At 39.9% G+C, this 25,044-nt stretch overlaps 1 protein-coding gene and 1 long non-coding RNA gene across 4 annotated transcripts in view; one reads left to right on the top strand and one right to left on the bottom strand.

Annotated features, from left to right (window-relative positions):
- The window catches only part of MYH11 (myosin heavy chain 11), a 97,048-nt gene that overhangs the window by 47,911 nt on the left and 24,093 nt on the right, over positions 1-25,044 (top strand). For both annotated transcript variants that reach the window (XM_006261582.4, XM_014610770.3), the window contains exons 6-25: positions 4,016-4,108; positions 6,517-6,580; positions 9,240-9,338; positions 10,158-10,301; positions 12,449-12,544; positions 12,900-13,018; positions 13,169-13,321; positions 13,917-14,090; positions 15,450-15,623; positions 16,077-16,191; positions 17,229-17,422; positions 17,609-17,730; positions 17,854-17,923; positions 18,065-18,225; positions 20,030-20,138; positions 21,207-21,338; positions 21,643-21,849; positions 22,233-22,370; positions 22,961-23,084; positions 23,805-23,976. In XM_006261582.4, the coding sequence (XP_006261644.2) occupies positions 4,016-4,108; positions 6,517-6,580; positions 9,240-9,338; positions 10,158-10,301; positions 12,449-12,544; positions 12,900-13,018; positions 13,169-13,321; positions 13,917-14,090; positions 15,450-15,623; positions 16,077-16,191; positions 17,229-17,422; positions 17,609-17,730; positions 17,854-17,923; positions 18,065-18,225; positions 20,030-20,138; positions 21,207-21,338; positions 21,643-21,849; positions 22,233-22,370; positions 22,961-23,084; positions 23,805-23,976 (2,660 nt within the window). The remainder of the gene's footprint in view (positions 1-4,015; positions 4,109-6,516; positions 6,581-9,239; positions 9,339-10,157; positions 10,302-12,448; positions 12,545-12,899; positions 13,019-13,168; positions 13,322-13,916; positions 14,091-15,449; positions 15,624-16,076; positions 16,192-17,228; positions 17,423-17,608; positions 17,731-17,853; positions 17,924-18,064; positions 18,226-20,029; positions 20,139-21,206; positions 21,339-21,642; positions 21,850-22,232; positions 22,371-22,960; positions 23,085-23,804; positions 23,977-25,044) is intronic.
- On the bottom strand, positions 382-15,232 carry LOC109284926 (uncharacterized). Of its 2 annotated transcripts, XR_009456358.1 has the most exons (3): positions 15,118-15,232; positions 2,132-4,538; positions 382-838 (listed from the first exon to the last, which is right to left on the bottom strand). It is a non-coding gene; the product is annotated as an uncharacterized LOC109284926 (long non-coding RNA). The 2 variants fall into 2 exon arrangements; XR_009456357.1 differs by having other exon boundaries at positions 382-4,538.

The raw sequence follows: 25,044 nt of genomic DNA, 5'->3' as shown, positions 1-25,044 counted from the left end.
TGTTTTCAACAGTAGCAAAAACATTTCAGAGCCCCATTGACCTTCTGTGAGATGGGAGACCCTTCTACACATGCAAATTCAAGCTCAATAGCAACCAGTTATAGAGTTAGTATACATTTTCAAAGTCTAACTTTATAGCTGGTTGGAGCTTTTTATGGTGTGATAGCTACTTTGCACATGTCACTGGTTTTAAGGTAATTGCACAATTAACCTGTTAACTGCGCAATACCTGTAACATGGGCGGGGGCGCTTAGGCTCTTCATTGCCTCTGTCCATTTAAAACATGGAGCTTAAGCTCCTAGATCACTTTGAAAATGTTACCCAGGATCTCTTTTTTTTAAAAAGAAAGAGCAGCTCAAATTTATAACACAACAGGCCCAGTTCAGTAATAGATTTTATTGCTCAAGGAATGCTGAATTGAGCTTATCCTAATAGATTGTGCAGCTAGAAAATAGAAAATGAACCATTTTCTTTTCCACAAGTCATCACTTAAAACCTAGCCTAGTCTGATAACAATTAGAAGTTGTAAAACAGTTCATGATTGTGTAGCCCAGGGGTTTTCAACCTTTTTTGGTCAGGGTATCCCTGGCGGCTGGTCTAGAAGTGGGGAGTCTCCTGGCAGCCAGTCGACGAGCGGGGGGGAGGGAGGGCCCAGCAGCCGGTCAACGAGTGGGGGGGGGTCCCCCCCATGCAGCACATGGCAGCGAAACCAGAAGTGCCACCGGCAAAACCAGAAGTGCTGGTGGCTTCTCCGCACCACTGCCGCGTACCCTGGGGCCTTCCAAAGTACTTTCCACATCTCTGGAGTGCAGTGTGTCATCTCTCACCATCTTTGTACCTAGTGGAAAGTCAATGAGAACAAAGGTCTGATATTCCTGAGGTTCTGAGCACTTCTGACATCCTATGCATATAAATTCAGTGATCGTGAAATGAACTGATGGTTTCAATGCTGTTTCTAATGGATAAATGGCCACATTGCCACAATGCCAGTCCAGCTGGGGCTAAATGATGCATTTTCTGAAAGACTCATCAGAGGCTCAAGAATAAATATGCCATGAGACTGGTCTATCTTCTCCCCACTAAGGTGGAACCTGCTAAATTAGACCTGAGGCAAGATGGTGCACAGCAGGCCAAACTGGTTCCTGTCCTGTAGGCCAGTAAATGATTCCTATGTCTGGGACTGCTGACACAGCACTTAAAATCATTTAGAAATCTTTACAAATCTCTAGATGCATTAAATGCCCCATAGGAGGATTAAGAACTTATCTTAAACAATTTTCTCCTTGGTGCTCTCATTGAGAGACTAATTTGGGGCCTGATCCAAAGTCTATTCAGCGTAATGAAAGAATCCAATTGATCTGACTGAGCTTTGGTTAAATCTTGTACATTCAGCTTCTCTTAAAATGATGTGTACATTAGCTGTGGCTGAACTCCCTGTATGTCTACAACAAATTCTTGTCATTCGTTTTCTCCTGGTTTAATTTGCATAGCGAAACTGTGTGTTGGTTGTTTTTATATAGGAAGAAACAAAAACATGTATGTGATGGAAAAAAATACTGACATTTGTTTTATATCATGTTATTCAATACAGCAAGGTCCATCTTTTTCTTACGTGAGTAACTTAGACTGTTCGATGTGTGTTTAAGGCACTGAGTGTAGATCTGCATGCTATTGTTGCACCCAAAAAAATCAGAAGTGGTTTTTGTTGGAATATATATTGTATCACATGACAAAAAGCAACAATAGCACCAAATGTTCACATGTATTGGCCCTAACTGTGTCAGGCTCCATGATAAAGGATGAGGTCTGACACATGGAGGGTTGTCTTTCAAATATCACTGTGTTCTATATGTGTGTGTTCAAATTTTTGCAGTTTGAATGAATTTTCTCACGATCCTGAAAGAGCCAATCAGCCTGAAATTTGACCATATAATTTATTAATGGAAATACTCTTTGCTTCAGGTTGAACTTTTTAGGACTGTTGTGAAATAACTGCCAAATCATCACAGTGTGTGATTGATTTGTAACTTTGGCTGCATGGTTTCCATTTGATATTGCTTACAATTCTGCATTTTCATGTAACTTGTTGAGCATTATGCATGTCTGCAAAACTGCATGTTCTCCAACTTACTCCTGCAATAAGTAACAATATGAAAGGGCTCTATTTTGACTTCTGAGATGCCATCAGCGTGTTTCTTGGGATGTGAGGTAGTTTGAGAGATTCTACTCAGGCTTTCTCTCCTTTATTTATGACTGTAGTTGGTCCTTCATTTGCCAAGCTACTGGAAATATCTCTCATTCCATTTCTTTCTATGATGGAATAAATTCAGTTCAGGCATAGGTAAGTCTTGAGGTTTTGTAAAGGTCACAGGCATACACTAGCTAACAATTAGGACTCGAAATTATATAACCATAACTGAACAATGTAGCAAGCTTGCAGTAGGAGACTATGGGTCTTCTTCCATCTTTAGCGGCCCATGGAAGGTTCTTTTTATACTGATCAGCTAATGAAGTGACTTCAGTAATATCCTATGCTTCTAATGGGTTTACACCCACTCTTGCAACAGTGGGGTTGTTATAATTGAGAAGTATTATCTAAAAGAATTGTATGGTGAAGCCCAGTAGCAGCCTTGTTCAGACAGCATTGTCCACTCTCCACAAGTTTTTATTTGCAGGAAGTTATTTTTAACTTCAGGGTTCTTGTGTTAACTTGTTCGTTTGCTAATCTCTCTTCCTCTTTCAGCTACTAGATAGGTATTTTCATAATGCAGCCTTGTTTAGACCATTAGCTACGGACTAAATATCTAATCGGCAACCCTGCCTCTCTCCACCTATCATGTACATGCGGAAGAATTTAGCAGGGAGATAATGATCAGTTGACTCTTTTTTACAGTCAAGCTTCTTTACTTTCACACAAAATGTGAGATATCTAGAATGTTTGCAGTGGTGTTTAGAACAACAGTCAGTAGCTTTATATCAAGAATAGCCTTATAAATAGAGCTTTTATGGACCGCATTTTTCTGTTGTTGGCAAATGGTCATTTTCTAAATTGCTTCTCTTAAACTCAGTCCAAATTCTGCCTTAATTACTTGTTCACATTGGTGTTAATAAAATCCTATTATTCTTCTACTTAGAAAGTTTTCTGCTTTTAGGGAACTGTTTATTTGATTGGAATTTTATACAATGTTGCCTATTACTGCAGGAGAAAAAGCAAATGTTAATATAGATTTCGAACATGAAAGTAATATAGATTTAGAATGAGAACATAGCAATTCATTAGAAGCTGACATCATTGACAGAGTTATTGTTTTCAGCATTGTTTGGTCTAGGAGCAGGATTATTAAGTGCATACATGCTTTCATTGCTTGGCTTGTTTAATTATCAGTTACCATCACAGTTAACAATATAACAGTGTGTTTGTGTGTTTGCATGAGAATTCATGATTCTGTTTTGAAACAAAGTAATGTATTTCCATATTCAACCTAAATAGCCCTGCATTTAACATTATTAATAGACTCAATGAAATCTGCTTTGTAGCTTTGTGTTGCATTATATTAAAATTATTCTCACCAAGTTTTTCTAATTACATCATCATGTGCTATCAAAGGACCTCAGTACACTAACTTGGAAAAATATCTCAGCAGGTTCCTCTAGAGGCATCGTTCTTCCTTGTAATACATTAAAAAAAAAATTAATTGTCACTGACTGGCCCTTATCATTAAGTCAAACCAGAAGTACTGATAAAAAGATGAACAGACTTTGATCTGAAGCAACCAACACTGCTGGGAAAAGGTCTTGTATATAGAACATTAGTACACTGAACTGCACCATTTTATAAACACAATGATTAACAGAGTAATGGAACCAAACTCACATTAAGTGTATTAATAAGCAATAGTATGTTTAAAAGCTTCAATCAACATTGTTTGAGATTTTTTCTCTAGGGTACACAGTTGCTGTTTTTCAGTTAAATAATTACTGAGTTCAGGGTTAACTGAGTCTGAATGAATTTTAGGGTGAGCTGGAAAAACAGCTTCTACAGGCAAACCCTATTCTTGAAGCTTTTGGAAATGCCAAGACCGTGAAGAATGACAATTCCTCCAGATTTGTAAGTAGCAGAAATGTTCTTAATGTGCATGCATATGTGTGTGAGTGGTACAATATTTGTCAGTAGCATCCTGTAAAAACAAAATGTGCAGATGGTTGCAATACTTCTACAATAAGTGTCTTTAAATAAAGAGACTTCCCCATAATTACCCACTTAAAATATTGTTTAGTATTTCTCTCTGAATCATTAATTTGGCTTTTTAGAAGAGAACAAAACAAATTCAAACTTGGCTGTGCTGTTGTCTCCACATGTTTTAGCAGCGCATGCACATGGCCTCCCAGAGGCAACCACCAGAGTTTGTTGGTTTAATATCCACCTCCAGAACATTTGCAAACCAAATCTGTACTTCTTTTTTCTTCACACAAGATGATGATCTGTAGTTGAGCATGACGGTTATGTAGCAGGAGTGGTTAGCACATGAAATTAATAACTACAGAAGAGAAAAAGGGTACATAATCAGAAATTTTGCATTTGACAGTATAGACGACAATGTTGTTTTTAAAAGCTCACAGTATTGCCTAAATCTGCTGTTGGTGAAGTGACTTCATTATGGGGCAGTTAAAGCACACTGAGCACTTTTGAAAATAGCACTTATGGAATATATTAGTTTCAACATTAAATGTTAACAAGAAAAAATATAACTCACTTGTATAATTTCTCGACTCTGCTATAGTCTGCTATATTTATTTAAACCTTGCAATCTAAGTCCTAACATGACCATCTTAATCCCCAGTTCTGCAAATGGGTCTGTACTGGCTGAACCAATGACTTTAAAATGATTGTATCCATGTACCAGGATTCAATCAAATGGAGTCAATTGCAGGATTGATTCTTTCTGCATAAATTCTGTATATTAATCCTCAAATCCCTTTAAATGTTGATTTAACTAGCCCAGCCTGTAAAAGGTCCATGGACTTCCTATGTTCTGTTGCTACAGAAGAAATTTCTGATTTGTTGATAGATGTCCTTTCTCTTTGCTGGCAACAAAGTTGCCTTATTAGGCAGTCCAAATTACCCATGTGTCTAGAACAGAAAGGTCTTGACTGTCCATATTTGAGCTCTTGGGATTTAATCCAACTCCCACTAAAGTCAATAGAAAACTTTAACTAAGAAGCATAGCATAAGACTCATTTTTAAAAGTGCCTTGTATATAAAATTATATATATTTTCGCATATGTATATATACATTTGGTTGAAACTATATGACTTAAGTTCACCCAACCTGCTTTTTTTGGTAAAATTACTATTTGATGAACATATTTTGTGCTCAGTTCTCTTCCCAGTGGAAAGACTCCCCACCAAGCCACCAATCCCAGGCTGGGCAAAAGCATTAGTCAAGCTTAGGACTGAGTCCTTTTGTCTTGCACCAAAATGAGTAATTTTTTTAGAAGCAGCAAGAGCTTGTTACCAAGAGTGGTTCTGCCTGAGTCTTCAGCTGCACAGCATCCAGTCACAAAACTGCTTTGGTTTAAAATTGTTCATAGTTTCCATGGCAGACCAATCTAATCTCCTTGTATATGTAATATTATCACAGCTGCCAAATTAGCCAACACACCAGGGACTAAGCCAGCGACATCCAGTGCTAAAATACAAGCTGCACAGTTTGAGGTGAAGGACCAGAACTCTGTACTTGGGACTTTAACAGACTCTCTGGTTTGGGCACAGACAGAGAGCTGTGATATGTACTCCACATCACAATATGTTTTTATTATTTCAATTGACCTGAGATAATAGGTACCAAAATACCTTATACTGTAAATACTTATAAGAAAACCAAATTATGAAATGATAGGGAATCCCACCATCATCCACCCCCAGGCAAAAAAAACATTCTTCTCTCACATGCCCAAGATTTACAACGGGCCAGATTATTGTCATCTCAATCTGCCTCCTTTCAGTTTGCTGGGGTGGCATAGGTGCTAACAGGCCAGAGGTCACCAGTTTGAGGCCCTAGCAGAAGCACTCATGGCATGGCCCTGCCAGATTCCAACAAATCTATGATTTCTGCTAAATACCTCTTCACAAGGACACAAAAAAAGAAGGGATAAGGCCACAGATTTGGGGGGTGGGGGGAAGGCAGGAAACAGGTGAAAGCAGGCTGTGTCATTCAGTCTCATCACCGGTGCTGGATAAAGCCAGGTAGAAATATAAGATCTTTAGCCACATGCAAGGCTGGTGTGATAAGTGGACTGGCTGCTGAGTATGATCCAGCAGGGAGTGATCTCTCTCTTTCAAGGTGTCCAGATGAAACCTTCAGGGGCAAATCTCTGCAGGAAGAATCTCTTAGAAGCTCACTTTCCTTCAGCCCTCTCCCAAGCGGTTTACTGCATGACATAATGTGACTTTTAAAATATGCTAAACAACACAACAAAGAAACAGTCCAAGCTGTGTCCTTTTCTCATTGATAGGGCAAGTTCATCCGCATTAACTTTGATGTTACTGGCTATATAGTCGGAGCAAACATAGAAACTTGTATCCTTTTCAGTGAGCTGCACTGGTAAGTAATGAGGGCAAGCGCAAAGGAGTAGTATAAACAAGCTCTGCATCATGTCTAAGAAAGGCAAATACCACTGCAGCTGGTATAAACAGAGGGAGGGAAGTGGCTCCATTTATGCTGATACCAGTTTCTCAGTTTGTCTTGCTCTCATGTTTATGTATTCTGTTCAGACTCATCACGGTCTATTTTCTTCCTTATAGGACAGACTGCATCCTTCCCCATACAAAGCGTTGCTGTTACTAACAGCATATCCTGGCCAATCAGAGTCCCAGTCAACTGATGCACATAATAATACATTAGTAAGAGAGTCCTGTGGGTTAAGACTAGGGTGACCATATGTCCCAGATTGGCCGGGACAGTCAGTCCCAGATTTTGCAAGCCATCTGGGCTTCCCAGCCATTGGTTTAAATTGAAGCTAAAGTTCTGGATTTGGCAACTGCTGCCTGCAGTGCCCAGCTGGGCTCCTGCTAGGTAGAAGTGGAGGGATGGTGGGGTCTGGGCACCACTTCTGCCTGAAATGGGGATCAGCTGAGATGGGGCACGGCAGGCCAGGAAAGGGGGCCAGGGCTGGGGCTTGGGCACCTGCGTGTGTGAGCCAGGATGTGTCTTGCTGCTGTGGCTTCTGCCAAGGCCCAGGCTGTGCATGGTGATCCCAGGTGGCTGGTGGTGGAGCGAACAGGGGATGCTCCTAGCCGGGTCCAGCCATAGGCCTCCTAATTGTTCTGCCTCACCGTCAGGACTTCTGGGAGCCACAGGGTTGGGAGGGTGCATATGTGCATGTGCGCACATGTGTGTACGCGCATTGTGTTTTTCTGATTAGCCCTGCTCCTGGGATGCATTGGGGCGGGGGGGGGGGGGGGGGTACATGCATGCATGGCTCCCATTCCAGATTTCCCTAAAATTATTATGGTCACCCTAGTTAAGACCACACTTGGATGTGGGAGCCATACATTCACTTTTAGCTGTGCCTCAGGGTATCCTCAGGCAGGTAGCTTCATCTCCCTGTGTCTTAGTTTCCTGTATCTAGAACAGAGCTAATATTTCCCAACTTCTCAGTGCTATTTGTGAAATGTCTAGGCACCATGGTGGTGAGGCCAGGTAACAAATAGATAGATTCAAAGAAACTACAGATAATAGTCCATTATGGAGACAATTCATACAACGCCTAGTTTAGCAGGGTCCCAGTCCACAACTGAGGCACTGATCCCCACATACTATCCCAAAGCAAATAGTACCTGATATGATGGCTTTACTTTTTCTTCAGAGAAATTAGGGTATGAAAGCACTATTATGTCTCATATATCTATCAGGCAAGATTTCCTGTCTTGGACAGTTTTTCTTTTGTGTATGTGTGCTGCAAAAAAAGCTTGTCAGGGCTGCTTTGTCCTTGGTTCTCAGAGCAGCACTAGAAAGATGCAAACATTTTGTCCCTGGAAGGCAATAGATTGCACCAAACACTGGACATTTGCAAACAGTTTTTGAGGGCTGGATGCTTCAGACCTCCCACATATCTCTTCTTCATTCTCCATTTCAAATGACCCACACTGAATGCTGTGCTATATGCCAATACGCTCAGTGTATTTTTTCAGGAAAAGCATGTAAATATTTCCAGCAAAATGTAATGTAACACAGGTTTGTTTGCAAAGTATGGTGGTCTCTCTCTTTCCTTATGCTTATGAGAAACTGTTTTGTTTTAAAGGAAAAACAAATACATGGTTAGATTCTTAAGTGCTTTGCTCCTTTTCTTTGCAATATATTCAGTCCAATAGATGAAGGTTTACGACAGGCTCTGGAGACAAAATTTCTCTGTCGAATATAGAATCAACAGCATTTCACAAAGCTGAAACAGTTTATTAGACACAGCTTTCTTCCCCTTGTTTCTGAGACAAGTTATACTAAAGGACAGAGAAAATGTTGGCAGCTTGAAAAAATATGGTTTAAGAACTAAGAAACTGCTTCTGTTCCCACTGAGCCCCAGGATGCAAGATGAAGGACTTAAAAGCACTGATATGGCAACATTTTTACAATGAAATGCTTGCTGAGTGGGGAGGCATATTTATATTATTGCCAGCTCTAATTTTAGCAGGTTGGGTAATCATTTAAAGGTAATGAACAATATATTTTACTTGTATATCTAAAATGCTGGTCTAGAACGTGATACTTCTGGGCAGGCGTTAGGATAACTAGACACAGGAGTTGATGCTGAAAAAGAAAATTAGGATATGATTCTGCAATGTGTTTCTCTTGAGGAAGGAGGATATCACAGCATGACCTGACAGGTATCATATAACCTATTTACATAGACATAATTCTGCAAATACTTAGGTCCACCTGTAACATCTACCAACTAAATTAACATCATTTGTCATACAGTAAAAGATGTGATATGGGATTGTTGTACTAACTAAACACAGTATTACCCAATAGTAGTAATACTGTACTGTGAATGATACAACTAAGCAATAAGCATTGTGCCTGGTATTAAGTGACTGCTGAAGCAAGTGTTTGTTCATGTTAGACAGAGACAACAAATATCTGACAGGTACTCCTAAAGGTGCTACTGCAGGTGGTTTTATGAGGATGTGCTAACTGAAATATGCTGTTCAGATTTTCTTTAACATAAATGACAAATAGATTTGCTGGAAAAGTCCCGTGCTATTCGCCAGGCTAGAGATGAGCGGACGTTTCATATCTTTTACTACTTGCTTGCTGGAGCTTCTGAACAAATGAAAAGTAAGTTTCTTGCTAATGATCTTAGTTTAAATTGGACAATCTGAGCTTAGTCGCTAATGACTCAGTTAGATAATTGATCTTAATTCCTCCATTTGTAATGTCATTCAGTCCTTGCTATGCATAACTACTTCCTTGGCTAATCTAAACAATTCCACTCATATTAAATTTATAGAAAACACCTCATTTTATGTGCATCTGTTCATTACTGGTGGTTTGCAGGTCAACAGTTACCCCAGAGGGAAGCAAAGAAGGTGCAAATTCCTAGGGATAAAAAGGCTAAATAAAATTGTGGAATTTTCATCAGAAAATGCATCAAATGAGAAAAAGCTTGATGAGAACCTAGACTATCTACAGAGTGCAAAGTGCCTTATAGCTTCATTTACATCACATGCTATAAGGTTCATTCCAGCAGCTAAGAGTTGCTAGGATATAAGTAGGCTTTAGGCCTCCCACTCTTATAGGCAACTATCAGCTTATATTGTTCAAAAGTGACTCCTAAAAGTAGGCACAGAAAACTTGAGGCATCCAAAAAAAAAAAATCACTAGTCAATTTTGAAAATTTAGTCTGTCATGCAAGTACAGCCAATGTCCCTTACATGAAGGGAAACCTTAGTTGGCCAGACCACTGATTTTTGTCTTTGTTGGATCAATGGAAAAGACTTAATTGTCCAGAGAGTTGAAGACTTAACCAGACTGAACACTCTGGTCAATCAAAGCTGACACCATTCACTAGAAATCTAGTTGTTGTTGGGGGTTGGTTTTTTTTTTATTTTATTTTATTTTTTCTTACCCTTAAATCATTTTTCTTCCAACTTTTAGGTGAATTATTGCTTGAAGGTTTCAACAACTATACCTTTTTATCTAATGGCTATGTGCCTATTCCTTCTCAGCAAGATGATGAGATGTTCCAAGAAACCTTGGAAGCCATGGCAATTATGGGTTTCAATGAAGAGGAGCAGACTGGTAAGAATTGGTAGTAAGCTGTAAATCAAGTAAATGACCTACAGCATCAATTTATAGCATCGAAAAAAATTGGCAGTAGCATAACTAGGGGTGGGAGAAAGGAGCATCTGCCCCAGGCAACAAGTTAAGAGGGGTACTGATATCACCCACCCCCACAGAAAAGGATCAGAGTGAGGCAAACATGGCACATCTTTGAAAATCCTAGGTTTAAACTGGCAAGAGCCTGGCTTATCATTCAGTTGTAAGATGTTGAAAATTTACTATGTGCATTAGAATTTGAGTGAATAACTCTGATGTTATAGTTCTTATAATGCACAAGATAAGTACCAATATACTGAATAGTGCAGTGTAGCAATTTAAATGTGGCTCAACTGAAAGCTGCTTGTAGAAGGAACATCACATGAATTCCAAACCCTTGTGAATTCCAGACAATCAGTACAGTTGTCAGCATGCACTAGTATTATAACAATTAGCCCTTTGAAAAGTAACACATGGCTATTAAATGAGAGACTTTTTAAGCATTCTTGCCAAGAGACTACATACATGCTCAGTACAGGTGGCTGAATTCAGGCCAGCTCTAACAGTATTAATGACCATTTAAAGCTAATTTTAGATGCTTTCTAGCAATGATGACCAAGAAGAAAGTTGCAGAATGTTATGATTTAATTCTGAAAGTAATGGGCCTGTTTTGAACAGTTAATATGTATATTTGTAGATTCAGGGCAGAGGAAAACAACTTAGAACTGATTTCAGAATACATGCCTGGCAGATGTGAATTGAATAACTCTAGCAACTCTTGCTTTTCATATGAACATATTTGTGTGTGTGTGTCCGTCCTGATAGTCTGAATTTTCATGCTTGAGGTGACACCTACTGGCCAGAATAATGAGGATCTTGTCACTTGACCATATCAATCAAAAACTGAGTCTGTGGGTACTATGAAGTGCAGAGTATCATTAGCTTCCACTGTCTTAATCAGTAACTGAAGATGATAACCCTGTTGAGAGAGAATGTTGCACCTTGCTGGATTGAGGCATAAATTCTGGCCTCAGCCAATTCCATTCAAATTTAGGAGGGGGATTGATGTTTGTACTGCTTCTTGGCATTGATGGAATTTTCTGAGTTAGCACCTTGTTTTGAACCCTAAAATATTAATCTGCTAAAGACTCAATATTCTCCTGTACAAGCATATTAAAAGAATCAGCTCCCTGAAATACAACCCAGTTTATGAAGTGACAGTATACTTTAGTATATGAAGTAATGCAGTATTATGTTAATGCAGAGATCCTGAAAAGACATACACAAGTAAAGTTAAACATGTACATAAGTCTTTCCAAGAATAGGGTCTTAAATTGCTACAAAAATATTTTACACTGAAAATAGTTTGCAAATACTTTTGATTTTAAAAGTAGGCTTAAGACTGGTACTATGCACACTGTATATTTCTAAACTGTGGAAGATTACTATCAGAAAGGTCCACTGATAGCTGACTGATCAAATGGTTCTGGATGCTATTCCTTATTTCTGGATGTTAAAATGCATTCAAAGTCATCTATAGATGTATTAACTATTTTCATAACCAGGGGCAACGTGTAGGGAGTGCATGCGGGTGCATGTGCACCCCCTGAGCATGGTGGTGCACCCCTGCCAACACTGCCAGCAGCGCCTGCGGGCGGTCGCCACTCGCCACCCTGCCACCGACATTGCCGGCAGAGTCTGCGGGTGGTCAGCAATCCCTGCTGGCCGATGACATCACTGCCGGTGGCACCTGCAGGTGGTCACTGACCCCTACTCACCACCTCTCACCACTGACAGTGCTGGCGGCATCTGCGGAAGCTCACCGCTGCCATGCTCCCACCGCCGCCACTGCACTCCTGCCACCGCAGCTGTGCCCCCCTAGCTGCTGGGGGCACATGCTGTTCATGTTCATAACATTACTTCTATATTTAGTCACTTGCCTTAACTGTACATTTGGTGTTTTCCCCATATTATTCTGAAAGAGAAAGTCCATGAGATATAATCTTAGTTAAAATGTGGCCTGCCTTACAAAATAGCTCAGATCTGTTTTGGTTTTATATCTAGTGCTTATACTGTTGGAACTAAGTCCCAATCTTCTACTCTTTAAATTTTCATTATTCATTTTGCAGCTATGCTGAAAGTGGTTTCATCTGTCCTGCAATTGGGCAATATTGTTTTCAAGAAAGAGAGGAATACAGATCAAGCTTCTATGCCAGACAACACTGGTATATTTTTTCTTTGATTATCAATAAAATGACTGTTAAGTAAACGCATTTCTTATCAATTTCATTCGTGACTTCCACTGATCCATTAGTTATTGAGAGATTCTATGCTTTAAAATCAGCCAAATTAATGTTTATCTTATCTAGTGATCTTGAGTTCAGAAATTGCAAAATAATCCATGTGTTTCTGGTATTGTGAAGGATACCTGTGGAATCACTTTTGCACATTCATAATGGAGATATTGTAATGGAAAGGATTAATTAGTTACATACTGGTTATACTGCTAGCATTTCATATTTGTTAACCCAGCAAGAAGAAAATGCATTGTGAAATGAAATTTTGCTCTTTTCATTGTAGCTGCCCAAAAAGTATGCCACCTGATGGGTATTAATGTGACAGATTTCACGAGGGCAATCCTCACACCACGCATCAAAGTTGGACGGGATGTTGTTCAGAAAGCTCAGACCAAAGAGCAGGTATCGAATGATACTAATGTTCGTTTTTTAAAAACAATGATGATAGTTGAAAGGACAGCCCTCTCCGTGCCCCGCTTATTGTTCATTCAGAAATTAGCATCTGATTTTGATTGCTTCATTCATTTCATTTGCTCACCTTGCCCCTAACAGGCAGATTTTGCAGTGGAGGCTTTAGCCAAGGCAAAATATGAACGTCTTTTCCGTTGGATTCTTGCTCGTGTAAACAAAGCTCTGGATAAAACAAAAAGACAAGGAGCCTCCTTCTTGGGCATCCTTGATATTGCTGGATTTGAGATTTTTGAGGTATGTACTGTTGGACACAAGGGGAACTCTTTAACTTCATGCTCATTGTCTATTCAGTCTGTTCATTTAGTTAATTTATTTCTCTCTATTTTTCTAAATGTCTGAGAGGCTGATCCTACACTGAGAACCAAGTGGACAAGACCCCTACAGGGTCAGTGAGTCCATTGGCTTCCATCACCTCTTCTGTTGTCAAAGGAAGACTGAGATTTTAGCCAGCATGATAGATCTGTATGGGCTGGGAATACACTTAGCACTTGGCATCTGTAAACACCTAATTTGAGTGTAGAGACATAGGAAGAGCACAGACTTTTCCTTTTTCAGTGATGAAGAACTGTATATACAGAAATGCTGACAATTACATGCAGAATTGAAAAAAAACCAAACTTACTTGTTCATGGTTAACCTACTGAATAAAAGGTTTTCCATTTTTTTTTTTTCCAAAGAAAGCCCAAACCAGGTTACTAGAATTTATTCTGCTGCTAAATGAATGATCATTGCTAGGAAAAGAAATAAAAGATTCTACATTTCTTTATATTATCCAAATTGTACATATCTTTTTAAGGTTAGTAATTCAATCCTTTTGCCCTGTTTTCAGATCAATTCTTTTGAGCAGTTGTGCATCAATTACACTAATGAGAAACTTCAGCAGCTTTTCAATCATACAATGTTCATACTGGAGCAAGAGGAATATCAGCGGGAGGGTATTGAATGGAATTTCATTGATTTTGGCCTTGATCTGCAACCCTGCATTGAGCTGATTGAAAGACCAGTAAGTTTCCATGTGTATAGGAGGGATACTGGATAGACAGCTGTGACAAGGCAAACTTCCAGGCCCAATCTCAATTTCGATCCGCCTCCTGTTTATGGGCAAACTACCTGCCTTGCTTGTCTGCTATGCCTTATTGTAATTTAATTGAGGTGTTAATTAGGAATGAAGGGTGCCCTTTGAGCACCCACTGTTAGAGGGCGATATGTACATGCTCCAACCTCCCCTTTTACGACCTCCCATGCCTCACAGATAACACATACAGTCTGGTAGTACTCCGGCTTGAGGCTGGGCCAGACTCAGTACAGAGTTAGGTCTCTGTCTTACCACCCTGTTCTGGGTCACATTCACATCACCCCTCTCTCATCAGGGCCTCTTCCACTCTACCTGCTCTCAGCAGGCCTTTTCCACACCACCCATCCTGGGACTCTTTCACACTGCCTTTGCTCCCATGACCCCATAGGGCCATTGGGCTTAACTCTTCGCCCCTTGGCTAGCCCTGGCACAGCTTTTTGGGTCTCTCCCGTGACCCTCATCTGAGTGGTGGCTGGTCAATTATCAAACTCTGGGCCAGCTTCGCCCCTAGCCCCTCACTAGGCTTCACGCTTTTCTTGCCCCTTCCTTGGGGCTCCCTCTCTGCCCTCTCACTAGGGCTTTGCCTCCTCTTTGGAGTAACCTCTCTGCCCTCTCGTTAAGGCTTGGGGTCCTCCACCCCTGCAGGCTCAGGTGCCTTCTCACAGCTTACCTGACCCACCTCACCAGGGTCCTCCACCCCTTTAGGGCTCAGGAGCTTCAACTACCTAACCTGGCCCCTCCCCCTCCCCCCTTTGCTCACATACTACCCACCAGGTGGTGGGGGCTAGGGTCATTAAGGCTCCCTGACCTGCCTTTCACTGTGGAGGTTTGCGGTCCTGGTATTTAGATGGCACTGCCCCACCACAGGCAGTCCCACCAGGCCTCTCTACCTCCCAGTTTTAGGTCATGCCCAGGACCCGGGGCCTCCAACCATCCCCATAGCCCCTTCCCTTACCTCCAAGCTGTTCCTGGAGCAGTAACTCAGCCAGGTGATGTTTCTCCCTTGCTGGCTGGCAGTAAACTGCTGCTCCAGCCTTGAGAGTGGGTATTAAAATGGCCACCCTAATCAGGCTGGCTGCCTGCTCCAGCCCTTAAAGGGACAGAGCACCACAGCTGCTCTGTCACAGCAGCATAGGGGATTCATGCAATCCAACAAGCAGCTTGTATAAGATTTTTGGGATCCATTGCTGTATGGCCAGTTTAAGAACATGGAGGAAATAGAAGATGGAGTTATTTTATTGCAATGATTGACTTGTTTATGCTGATATACTGCTGCTCACTTTACAGAACAACCCTCCTGGTGTCCTGGCTCTGCTGGATGAAGAGTGCTGGTTCCCAAAAGCCACGGACACATCCTTTGTAGAGAAACTCTGTCAAGAACAAGGCAACCATACCAAATTCCAGAAACCCAAACAACTCAAAGATAAAACAGAGTTTTCCATAATCCACTATGCAGGAAAGGTATTGGATATGACTAAACTATTTCACTATTACAGCTTTTAATTTTAATGCTCAAGTGGTAAAAAGTACAGCCAAGATTAAAAAGATTTGCAAGAAATGGAATCAAAGTCCTTGAATTGATTAAGAGTAGCTGGAGTAAAACATAGCATAGAGACTGGTATTTTCTTAAACATTCCCTGTTGCCCTAACTCAGCTGAAGTTAAGGCAACAATGATACCCATTAGAGCAGAATTATTCAGTGGTGAGTATTCTGAAAATCACAAGACAGTACAGACTCCCTGATAGGAATAAGGCTGCAGGACTGTCACCCTGAAAAGCCAATTGCATGTATAGTGGGCATTTCATGCTGTTTTTGTTATTCATTAGCTGAGCTGCAGTAGTGCCAGATCAGGACCATCACTATTGAAATTTTTCACTGAGCATAGATTTCTAAATCAGTGATATTTTCTAAAGGTTAACTACGATGCGAGTGCCTGGCTTACGAAGAACATGGATCCATTAAATGACAATGTGACTTCATTGCTCAACCAGTCTTCAGACAAGTTTGTAGCAGATCTTTGGAAAGATGGTATGAATCTGAATTCTAAACTTGTAATATGGTATGGATGGCTCAGGATCATTCTTTGGAAAACAGTTCTGATTGCTTTTCATCCCAGGTACAGGACAAGGCAACAAAATAGAAAGGATAGAAGTGACCAAGCCATTAACATCCTATTCCCCAACCTTTTAAAATTCTACAAAATAAACTTGTGGAAAGTATTTTAAACAGAAACCAATCAATTTCTTCCTTAAAAATAACATTTAAAAATATCAAGATGAAGATACAGCATTCAAGTGTTGCTGAGTATATCACATTAGGGAGTTTATTCAATTTAAGTTATTTTTGCTGTTTAAAAATGATTGTGTGCAATCTGTGTGGTCATCGCCAATGAAGTATAGTTTAAACTACGTTTGAGTGGGCCAAGGAAGAATGTGTGTATGTGTGTGTGAGAGAAAGACTACATAGTACTTTAAAACCAAACAAATTACACAAATGTAAGATTTTAATGTATTATTATTAAACAGCAATAATATGTAAATAGCAGAACCCTGTTTTTTTTTCTGACCAGCGTAAGAAAGAACCTCTGGATTTTCAGGGGAGGTGACTCAGAAGGTTTTGAAGGAGTATGGCTCAGTGGATAGTATACTAGTGTGGGAGTCAAAAGTGTGGCTTCATTTCCTCATTCTGGCATTGACTTACTGGACAACCAGTTTCTTGACATATAGGCCTTGTGAGAGAGGATCAATTAGATCAGACTGAAGTAGTGTATGTATCCTCTACATTGACTCTGCATTCAGAAGCACTTTGTTCTGTTGTCTGGTACTGACAACAACATTTTCAATGCTGACACAGAGGCAGCTCACTAAATAGGTCTTATGATTATAATCTTTTCTACTGCAGTTACTACTATTGTTAATTCTCATTTCTGTAGTGCCATCAAAATACTATATTTTTACTTTATGTTAGATCTTAACAGAACATGCAGAACAGCTACTGTCAGAAATAATGAACTTTGAAGACAGTTCATGGGAGAGGTTCCATTCATATTTGCTTTTTCATTTCAGTTGACCGCATAGTGGGCCTGGACCAGATGGCAAAGGTGACTGAAAGTACCCTTCCTAGTGCTTCAAAAGCCAAGAAGGGCATGTTCCGTACTGTTGGGCAACTGTACAAGGAGCAGCTGACTAAGTTGATGACCACCCTAAGAAACACGAATCCAAACTTCGTCCGCTGTATCATTCCAAATCATGAAAAAAGGGTAAATAACAAATGCTGAAATTTTCAAATTTGGCATATGCTACATTAATTTTGTAAAATTCTACTTGTTGTTATAATAACAAACTAAATGCCAGAGTGATGTCTGCCACTGCACGTATCCAGTCTGAATTTTTACCTTCTTTTCTCAGTTTGTGTGCTATAACTGTAAAATGCCCTCATTTCACAGGCTGGCAAACTGGATGCTCATTTAGTGTTGGAGCAGTTGCGATGCAATGGTGTCTTGGAAGGCATTCGTATCTGCAGACAGGGATTCCCCAACAGAATTGTCTTCCAGGAATTCCGCCAGCGGTAGGACACCTATATAATAACTTATGTTTCAGATGCTGTCGTAAGCATTTGGGTTGACTAAAAATAAGATCAGATCTGTGCTAAGTCATCTGTTTTTAACTTCTCTGCCACCTTTGTTTACAGATATGAAATTCTTGCTGCAAGTGCTATTCCTAAAGGATTTATGGATGGAAAACAGGCCTGCATACTGATGGTGAGCAAAGTCAGGACATACATTTTACATGGAAATGGTTACTTCCCTGAAAACAGCATAAAGAGTATTCTGTCAAAAGATATTTTGAGACTCTACTGTAACAACAGAATCAATACAATGTTTTTATTCTTCTCCCTACAGATTAAAGCATTAGAACTTGATCCCAACTTGTTCAGAATTGGACAAAGTAAAATCTTCTTCAGAACTGGTGTGCTGGCTCATCTGGAAGAGGAAAGAGATTTGAAGATCACAGATATCATTATTGCTTTCCAGGCTCAATGCCGAGGCTACCTGGCAAGAAAGTAAGCCCCTTTCCTCAGCACCAAAATAATGTCTGTGGCAATAATCTATATCTGTATTGGAGTACGTAATTGTTTGCATTACAGCTGAGGATTTGTTAATACTGCATGTGGTTTCCATTTCAGTAGTACCTAATGCTTTACATGTTTCATTTACATGTAAGAGGAATCTTGTCTTGCTCCTAATAGATGACTAGCATGGTAAATCTACTTAGACATCAAGCTATTTGGAGGAAGGACTTAGCACCTGAGAATCCTTATCTATAACTGGATTTTAAGTCCTGCCACAATACAAACAATACAGCTCCTGATATAAAATATGTAACCTAACATTCTACACCTTGAGCTTGAAGCACCAGGCATTTGAATCACCTGGCCTTTTTTCCTAATTAATTTAAGCATTCTGAGCAGTCTAGGAGCTCAAAACCAACCACAAAAACTTTAGCAGTAATGACCCTTCCCCTATATTCACAAATGAATTCACCTTCCCCTATATTCACCTCATACTACTAAACAAACAATTTTCAATATAGTATGATTAAATGTTGCAATTGAACACAATTTCTGAGGACTTGTACCCTGGAAATGTCCATCTCCCAAACTAGGTCCATTGTTGGTGGCTTGAGCCCACTTCTGTAATTAGACCATCATAAATTAGACCATCATATAATTAGACCATTTCATAAATGATCTGGATTTGGGTGTCAGAAATGGACTGGCTACATTTGCAGACAACACCAAATTATGGAGAAGTGTGGTCACGCTAGAGGATAGGCAGGCAATTCAGGTGGACCTGGACAGGCTTACAAGGTGGGTGGATCAAAACCTGATGACATTCAACACAGAGAAATGCAAGGAGAAAAAACCCTCGGGAGAAAAAACCCACATCATGCTTACAGGCTCTGCAGTGCTACACTCACTAGCACCACGACCAAAAGAAACTTGGGGGTCATCATTAACCCCAAGATGAACATGAGCCACCAATGTGATGCCGCAGCCAGCAAAGCAAATAAAACTCTGGCTCACTCAGTGCATCTCAAGCAAGACCCAAGAAGTCATCCTCCCGCTTTACTTGGCCATGGTGAGGCTGTAGCTGGATGACTGCATCCAGTTCTTGGGTCCACACTTTAGAAAGGATGTGGAAAAGATTGAGGGACCCCAGAGGAGAGCCCACACACACGATTAGAGATCAAGAGAACAGGCCTTATGAGATGCTGAGAGGCATGGGACTCTTCAGCCTGGAGAAGTGAAGGCTCAGGGGGCACTTGGTGTCAGCCTATAAATATATAAGGGGTATGCATCAGGAACTGAGAGAACATTTATTCACCGGGGCACCCCAAGGGAAGACAAGGTCTAATGGCCATAAACTGCTGGAAGACTGTTTTAGGCTGGACATAAAGAGAAACTTCTTTACTGTCCAAGTCTCCAGAGTCTGGAACAGATCCCCCCAGAAGTGGTGCAAGCACCTACTCTGGATACCTTTAAGAAATACTTGGATACTTATCTTGCTGGGGTGATCTGACCCCCACTGACTTCGTGCCCCTTGGGCAGGGGACTGGACCCAATAATCTCGCAAGGTCCCTTCCAGCCCTAATGTCTATGAAATCTATAAAAATAAAAACTGTGGGAACCACAAATCAGATGTGCTTTCTAAGTGACAAAAAAATTTGCAGCAGACATTTCAAACATTGCCACAGAATCAAGAGACATTTTGGGGTTGCTTCATTTGAATTAAGTGTATCCTGCAGACAATTTCACTCAGTCCCATCAGATCAGTTGTAAAAAGTTATTTTGTATTTAACCATAGAGCCTTTGCCAAGAGACAGCAGCAGTTGACAGCAATGAAGGTCATTCAGAGAAACTGTTCTGCTTATCTGAAGCTGAGGAACTGGCAGTGGTGGAGACTGTTCACAAAAGTGAGTGATTCTTGTTAAGTGGATTATTCTTCAGCATTTCACATTAGAAGTAATGCATTAAGTCATGTTAGGACAAGGAAAAGTATTTCTCATAGGGTCTACTCCAAAGTCACTTTCAGTCAATGGCAAGACTTCATTGAATTTTGGATTATGCTCATATTCAGGAAACTCTTCAATGTATTTTTGGAATACCACTAAAAATATGGATTTATTTCTACCTTGATTCAGATAATGAAAATAAGTGTGCATAGTGCAGTTAAGCTATGAGTCACACAAGAAGACATAAAGAGTGCTTAGATCTTTTATTTCATGTAAGAACATGAAATGAGTTTATTACAGAGAGGAAAGAAGAAAGTAAATTGAGATTCTTGCAAGCATAAAAATATATATCTGAGGGTACAGGATGACATTGGGGTTTGGTAACTGGGACACTGAGGCTTTCCCTGAGCTATGTGGTCAGGCTAAATTCAGTCTTCATTACTACTAATAAAGGTATATGTTTTCAAAAAGTGCCCTTCAATTTTGCATGTTCATAATGATGCCTAAGTAATAACCTGTTTTGCACAAGGAAAAAGGCAATGGCATCTGCAAGTGGTCTATCTGCATGTACAAATTGCCTTTTTATGCGTGCAGGTATGGTCATTGTGCATCTTAAGTAATCAGGGCAGATTTGAGGTTCTTTAAAAAATTTGACCCTTTCACATGGTCTCCAGCAACACTGATAAATAAGTTTGTGAAACTCAGTTCCGCTTTTAACAAAGAGGTGCCTATGCCAGAAGTCCACATCAGAACTGATTTTAATTGTCCCCTTTCTGCATAAATCCCATTTGCAAGTCAAAGAATTGGTGTAACTTAAAGAATTAAGAAATAATAACCTAACACTCAACTGGTCTTACAGCAGTGCTGTTGAAACTCATTGGTGTAGAGAAGCTTGAACAGCAAGTGATTTAGTTGGATGTAGGCACTACCTATAAAAGGATAGAGACATCTATAGAACTGTCATTAAGGCCTCCTTGTTAAGAATTCACTAAAGCAGATAGTGAAAACTTACACTATTTTGTTTTTTAGGTGAAGCCCCTGCTCCAAGTCACTCGCCAAGAAGAAGAAATGCAGGCCAAAGATGAAGAGCTAGTGAGAACTAAGGAAAGACAACAAAAAGCAGAGAGTGAATTGAAAGAACTGGAGCTGAAACACACTCAGGTGACATACAGCTCTGTACCACTCCTTTTCTGTACCACTAAAATATCACAAATGATCAGTGAAGGGTTTTTCTCCCTTATGCTTCTGATCCTACTAATGGAAACGGACCTGAATCAAAGTCCATTGCATTCAGTGGAAAGACAGTTGTTCATTTTAATGGAAGGTCCAATGTCCATTCACGAAGGGAATGAACCTCCAGACCTCCTATCGGTGCCCTCACCTGTACTCAGTGGCAATCTAGGAGAAATAGAGAACAGTAACTTGTGACCCAAGTGGTAACTGTGTGTCCTTTTTATCTGCATAGCTCTGCGAAGAAAAAAATCTCCTTCAGGAGCAGCTTCAGGCTGAGACCGAATTATATGCTGAAGCTGAAGAGATGAGAGTCCGTCTAGCTGCTAAGAAGCAAGAGTTGGAGGAGATCTTGCATGAAATGGAGGCCAGGATTGAAGAGGAGGAGGAGCGGAGTCAGCAGCTGCAAGCAGAGAAGAAAAAGATGCAACAACAAATGCTGGTACCATGCTTACATTCAGCTCATAAAAAATGTTACCTCACTGAAAACACTAAGAAAAATCCACCTTCAGATCCTATGGAAATGGCTACCACATAGTGCTTTGTAGAATCTGCTACACTGTAGTAGAAATACTGAGCTTGTTTTCAACTACATTTAATTCTTTATGCCAGATATACTCACATTCTGCCCCCAAACTGAATTTAAGGTACTGAATGAATTTATTCTTTTTCTCAATACCTGGATAACCAAATCTTTGCTTCCATGCCACTAGAAAGGCTTGTGATGGAACCTACATAGGCTTGGGCTGACTTTAATGGTACATCTAGATGCTATTATTTCTAGAGTTCATGTTTTTTTTTGTTGGGTTTCTTTTCCCCAAAAAGGACCTTGAAGACCAGCTGGAAGAAGAAGAAGCTGCAAGGCAAAAACTACAACTTGAAAAAGTAACAGCAGAAGGCAGAATAAAGAAAATGGAAGACGACATTCTTGTAATGGAAGATCAGAACATCAAGCTAACCAAAGTTAGTGTTATGGGTCCTGTTTTCTACTTTGTAAAATCTGTGCAAGATGAAAAAATCTTTTCTTTAACCACACAAAGGACTTCATAATCTCACAGTTGTGTAGACTAACAGCAGGCCATTAGCTCATTGTGTCTGGACTAGGTTTTCGACAACTCTGTTATGTTTATCCCAGACCATCCAAAGTATTATACAAACTGTACATTTCTTTGGCTTGCTGGGTCCTACAGTGGCAACAATATTTTTGGGAAAAAGCCCCATAGTGGTAAAGTAAGATCTGTAGGAAAAGTCCTTCTTAGCCTTCAGCAAGAACAGACTCATTCCACGGTGCACAAAACTGACTGCTTTTAATTTGTTAAATTGAACATAATTGTTTGAGTCTGCTTGAAGAGGGGCTTTCCTCATTCGGGCCCCAAATACTTAGTAGCATTTGCAGAGGGAGTATTAAAAATTTAAGATCAGTAATCTAGTTAGTCTCAAAAAAAGTATCCACCATTTTTTATCTTCTTCATAATTGATCATATTGTCAGGAAATGTGACATTTAAGATGACAGTACCCTAGGGTTTTTAGCCTTGTACCGTATTTTTTTAAGGAAAGAAAAATCCTTGAAGAGAGAGTAAGTGATTTAACAACAAATCTTGCAGAAGAAGAAGAAAAAGCCAAAAACCTTACGAAGCTGAAGAACAAACATGAATCTATGATTTCAGAACTGGAAGGTATTTGAAACCAAAAACATTTCAAATAAATTTTTACTTGGTACATGTTAAAAAGACAGCTTTAAAAAAGACAAGAGGGGGTGTATCCATCATCAGGGTTTTATTTGAAAGCAGTCAGTCTGGAAAAACTGAAACAAGGAATTCTGTAATCAATCGCACAGCAATTTTATTTTAATAAAAAACTTGAGTTTTTTTTTAAATCTGTACAAATGTCATTTTAATTGTTTTGTATGCATATTTTTGCTGGTGTTTTCCAGGTTCGTTATGCTGAGGCCATTTACATCAGTGTATTACAATATTTAATTGAAACATACTTATATTTATTACAAGTATATTTTCTGTATCAAGAAAAAGGTGAATGAGTTAAGCAATTTTCTTTTTTATATGAGTAATAGATATAGTCTGCAAAAGCTGTGAAGCAGGAAGAAACCTTATTTCCTATTTTGTATGATCACAGAAAATAGAACCATACTTATATAAATAAAGCCAAGAAAATAGGTAATACTTGGATCGGAGAGGTTTGGTTTATGAGTGGCCATATTCTAGCAGCAAAGCACTAGCATGTCACTATGGAAAAAAAATGTGACATAATTAAGTATATAACCTTAGAGAGAAGTACAGTGGCTTCAGTGGATTTTCATCTTCTGCAGCCTTATTCAGGATCACTTCAAGAATGCTTGGGCTGACCTACTTCCCTGACATGAATCCTTATTTTTTCAGTGCGACTGAAGAAAGAGGAAAAGGGCAGACAAGAACTGGAGAAAACGAAGAGGAAGTTGGAGGGGGAGGCCAGTGATCTACATGAACAGATTGCAGACCTGCAGGCGCAAATTGCTGAACTAAAGATGCAGCTGGCCAAAAAGGAAGAAGAGCTGCAGGCCGCTCTTGCCAGGTAGCCACTGTCTATCAAGAGACATACCTGAACTGAATCCCAGATCTAAATACATGCACTTTATCCCCATGCACATACTGGGGTACTGCAGCACTAAGTTGGCTCTCTGGGTTTGAGTTCCTTTATGTGCTTCCTCCACCCCCTAAGTCTCTCATTGTGTTAAAAAATCATTAAGTATAACCCACTAATGAGTAAAATTGATTTATGTCCAGATTCCAAAAAACTCTTCTTAGCAGTCATCATTTTTTACAGGTGCTGCCACATCACATATGAGATATGGAAAAGTGGTTTATAGACAAAATGACCTGCAAAAACTCTGAACCATTCAAGTCCATGAGGGCTTCTTCCATAAACTTTGTGTGCTGGATTCTTGGGCTGTGAGAATTTAGCGCTAAAAACCTCATAGTCCTAGATCAAGGCATTATGCCCCTCATTGGAATTAAAGTCATTGCGACTCACTAGTTTGTTTTGGGATACTTTGTCTCCATACATGTGCATCAAACAGGCCTTCTCCCCCGCCCTACCCCCTTAATGCTTTCTCACATTGGGGGCCCAGTTTCTTACATGTCAGGTGACAAAGCCTTAATCTGCAGATACAAAAGAGCTTCTCAGCACTACATGTCATCTGGTGGTAAGAACACCTCCTCTTCTGTCATCATTTCTCTCTACTAGCCAAGATTATCTGCACAATTTTGCTGCATGCTGAATTTATATCGTACATGTATATTTATATGTATATTTAGGTTGGAATTGTTGAAAGCTCTCTGAGTTGGCCTAACTCTATTCACATTGCAATCCCATTGGTTTCAAGAAGAACATAGTTAAGCCAACACAGAAAGCTTTTGAAAATCCCAACCTTAAATATGTAGTTAAGGTACATGTTATCATAAAATGCTGTGTCATCTTAAATATTTCCTGGGTGCAATACTTACATGTCTACCAAAATAATCACAAACAACTGAATGCATTTTGTTGGTTCAGATTACAGTCATCCCACCAGCTCCCCAAAACTCAACACACTTCGTTAGAAAACTTAAGCTGCTGTTTATGGACTGACCAGGAAGCCGA

This window comes from Alligator mississippiensis, chromosome 13 (assembly GCF_030867095.1).
Source record: "Alligator mississippiensis isolate rAllMis1 chromosome 13, rAllMis1, whole genome shotgun sequence".
Taxonomy (NCBI): Eukaryota; Metazoa; Chordata; order Crocodylia; family Alligatoridae; genus Alligator; species Alligator mississippiensis.
This window is presented reverse-complemented; position numbering and strand designations above follow the sequence as displayed.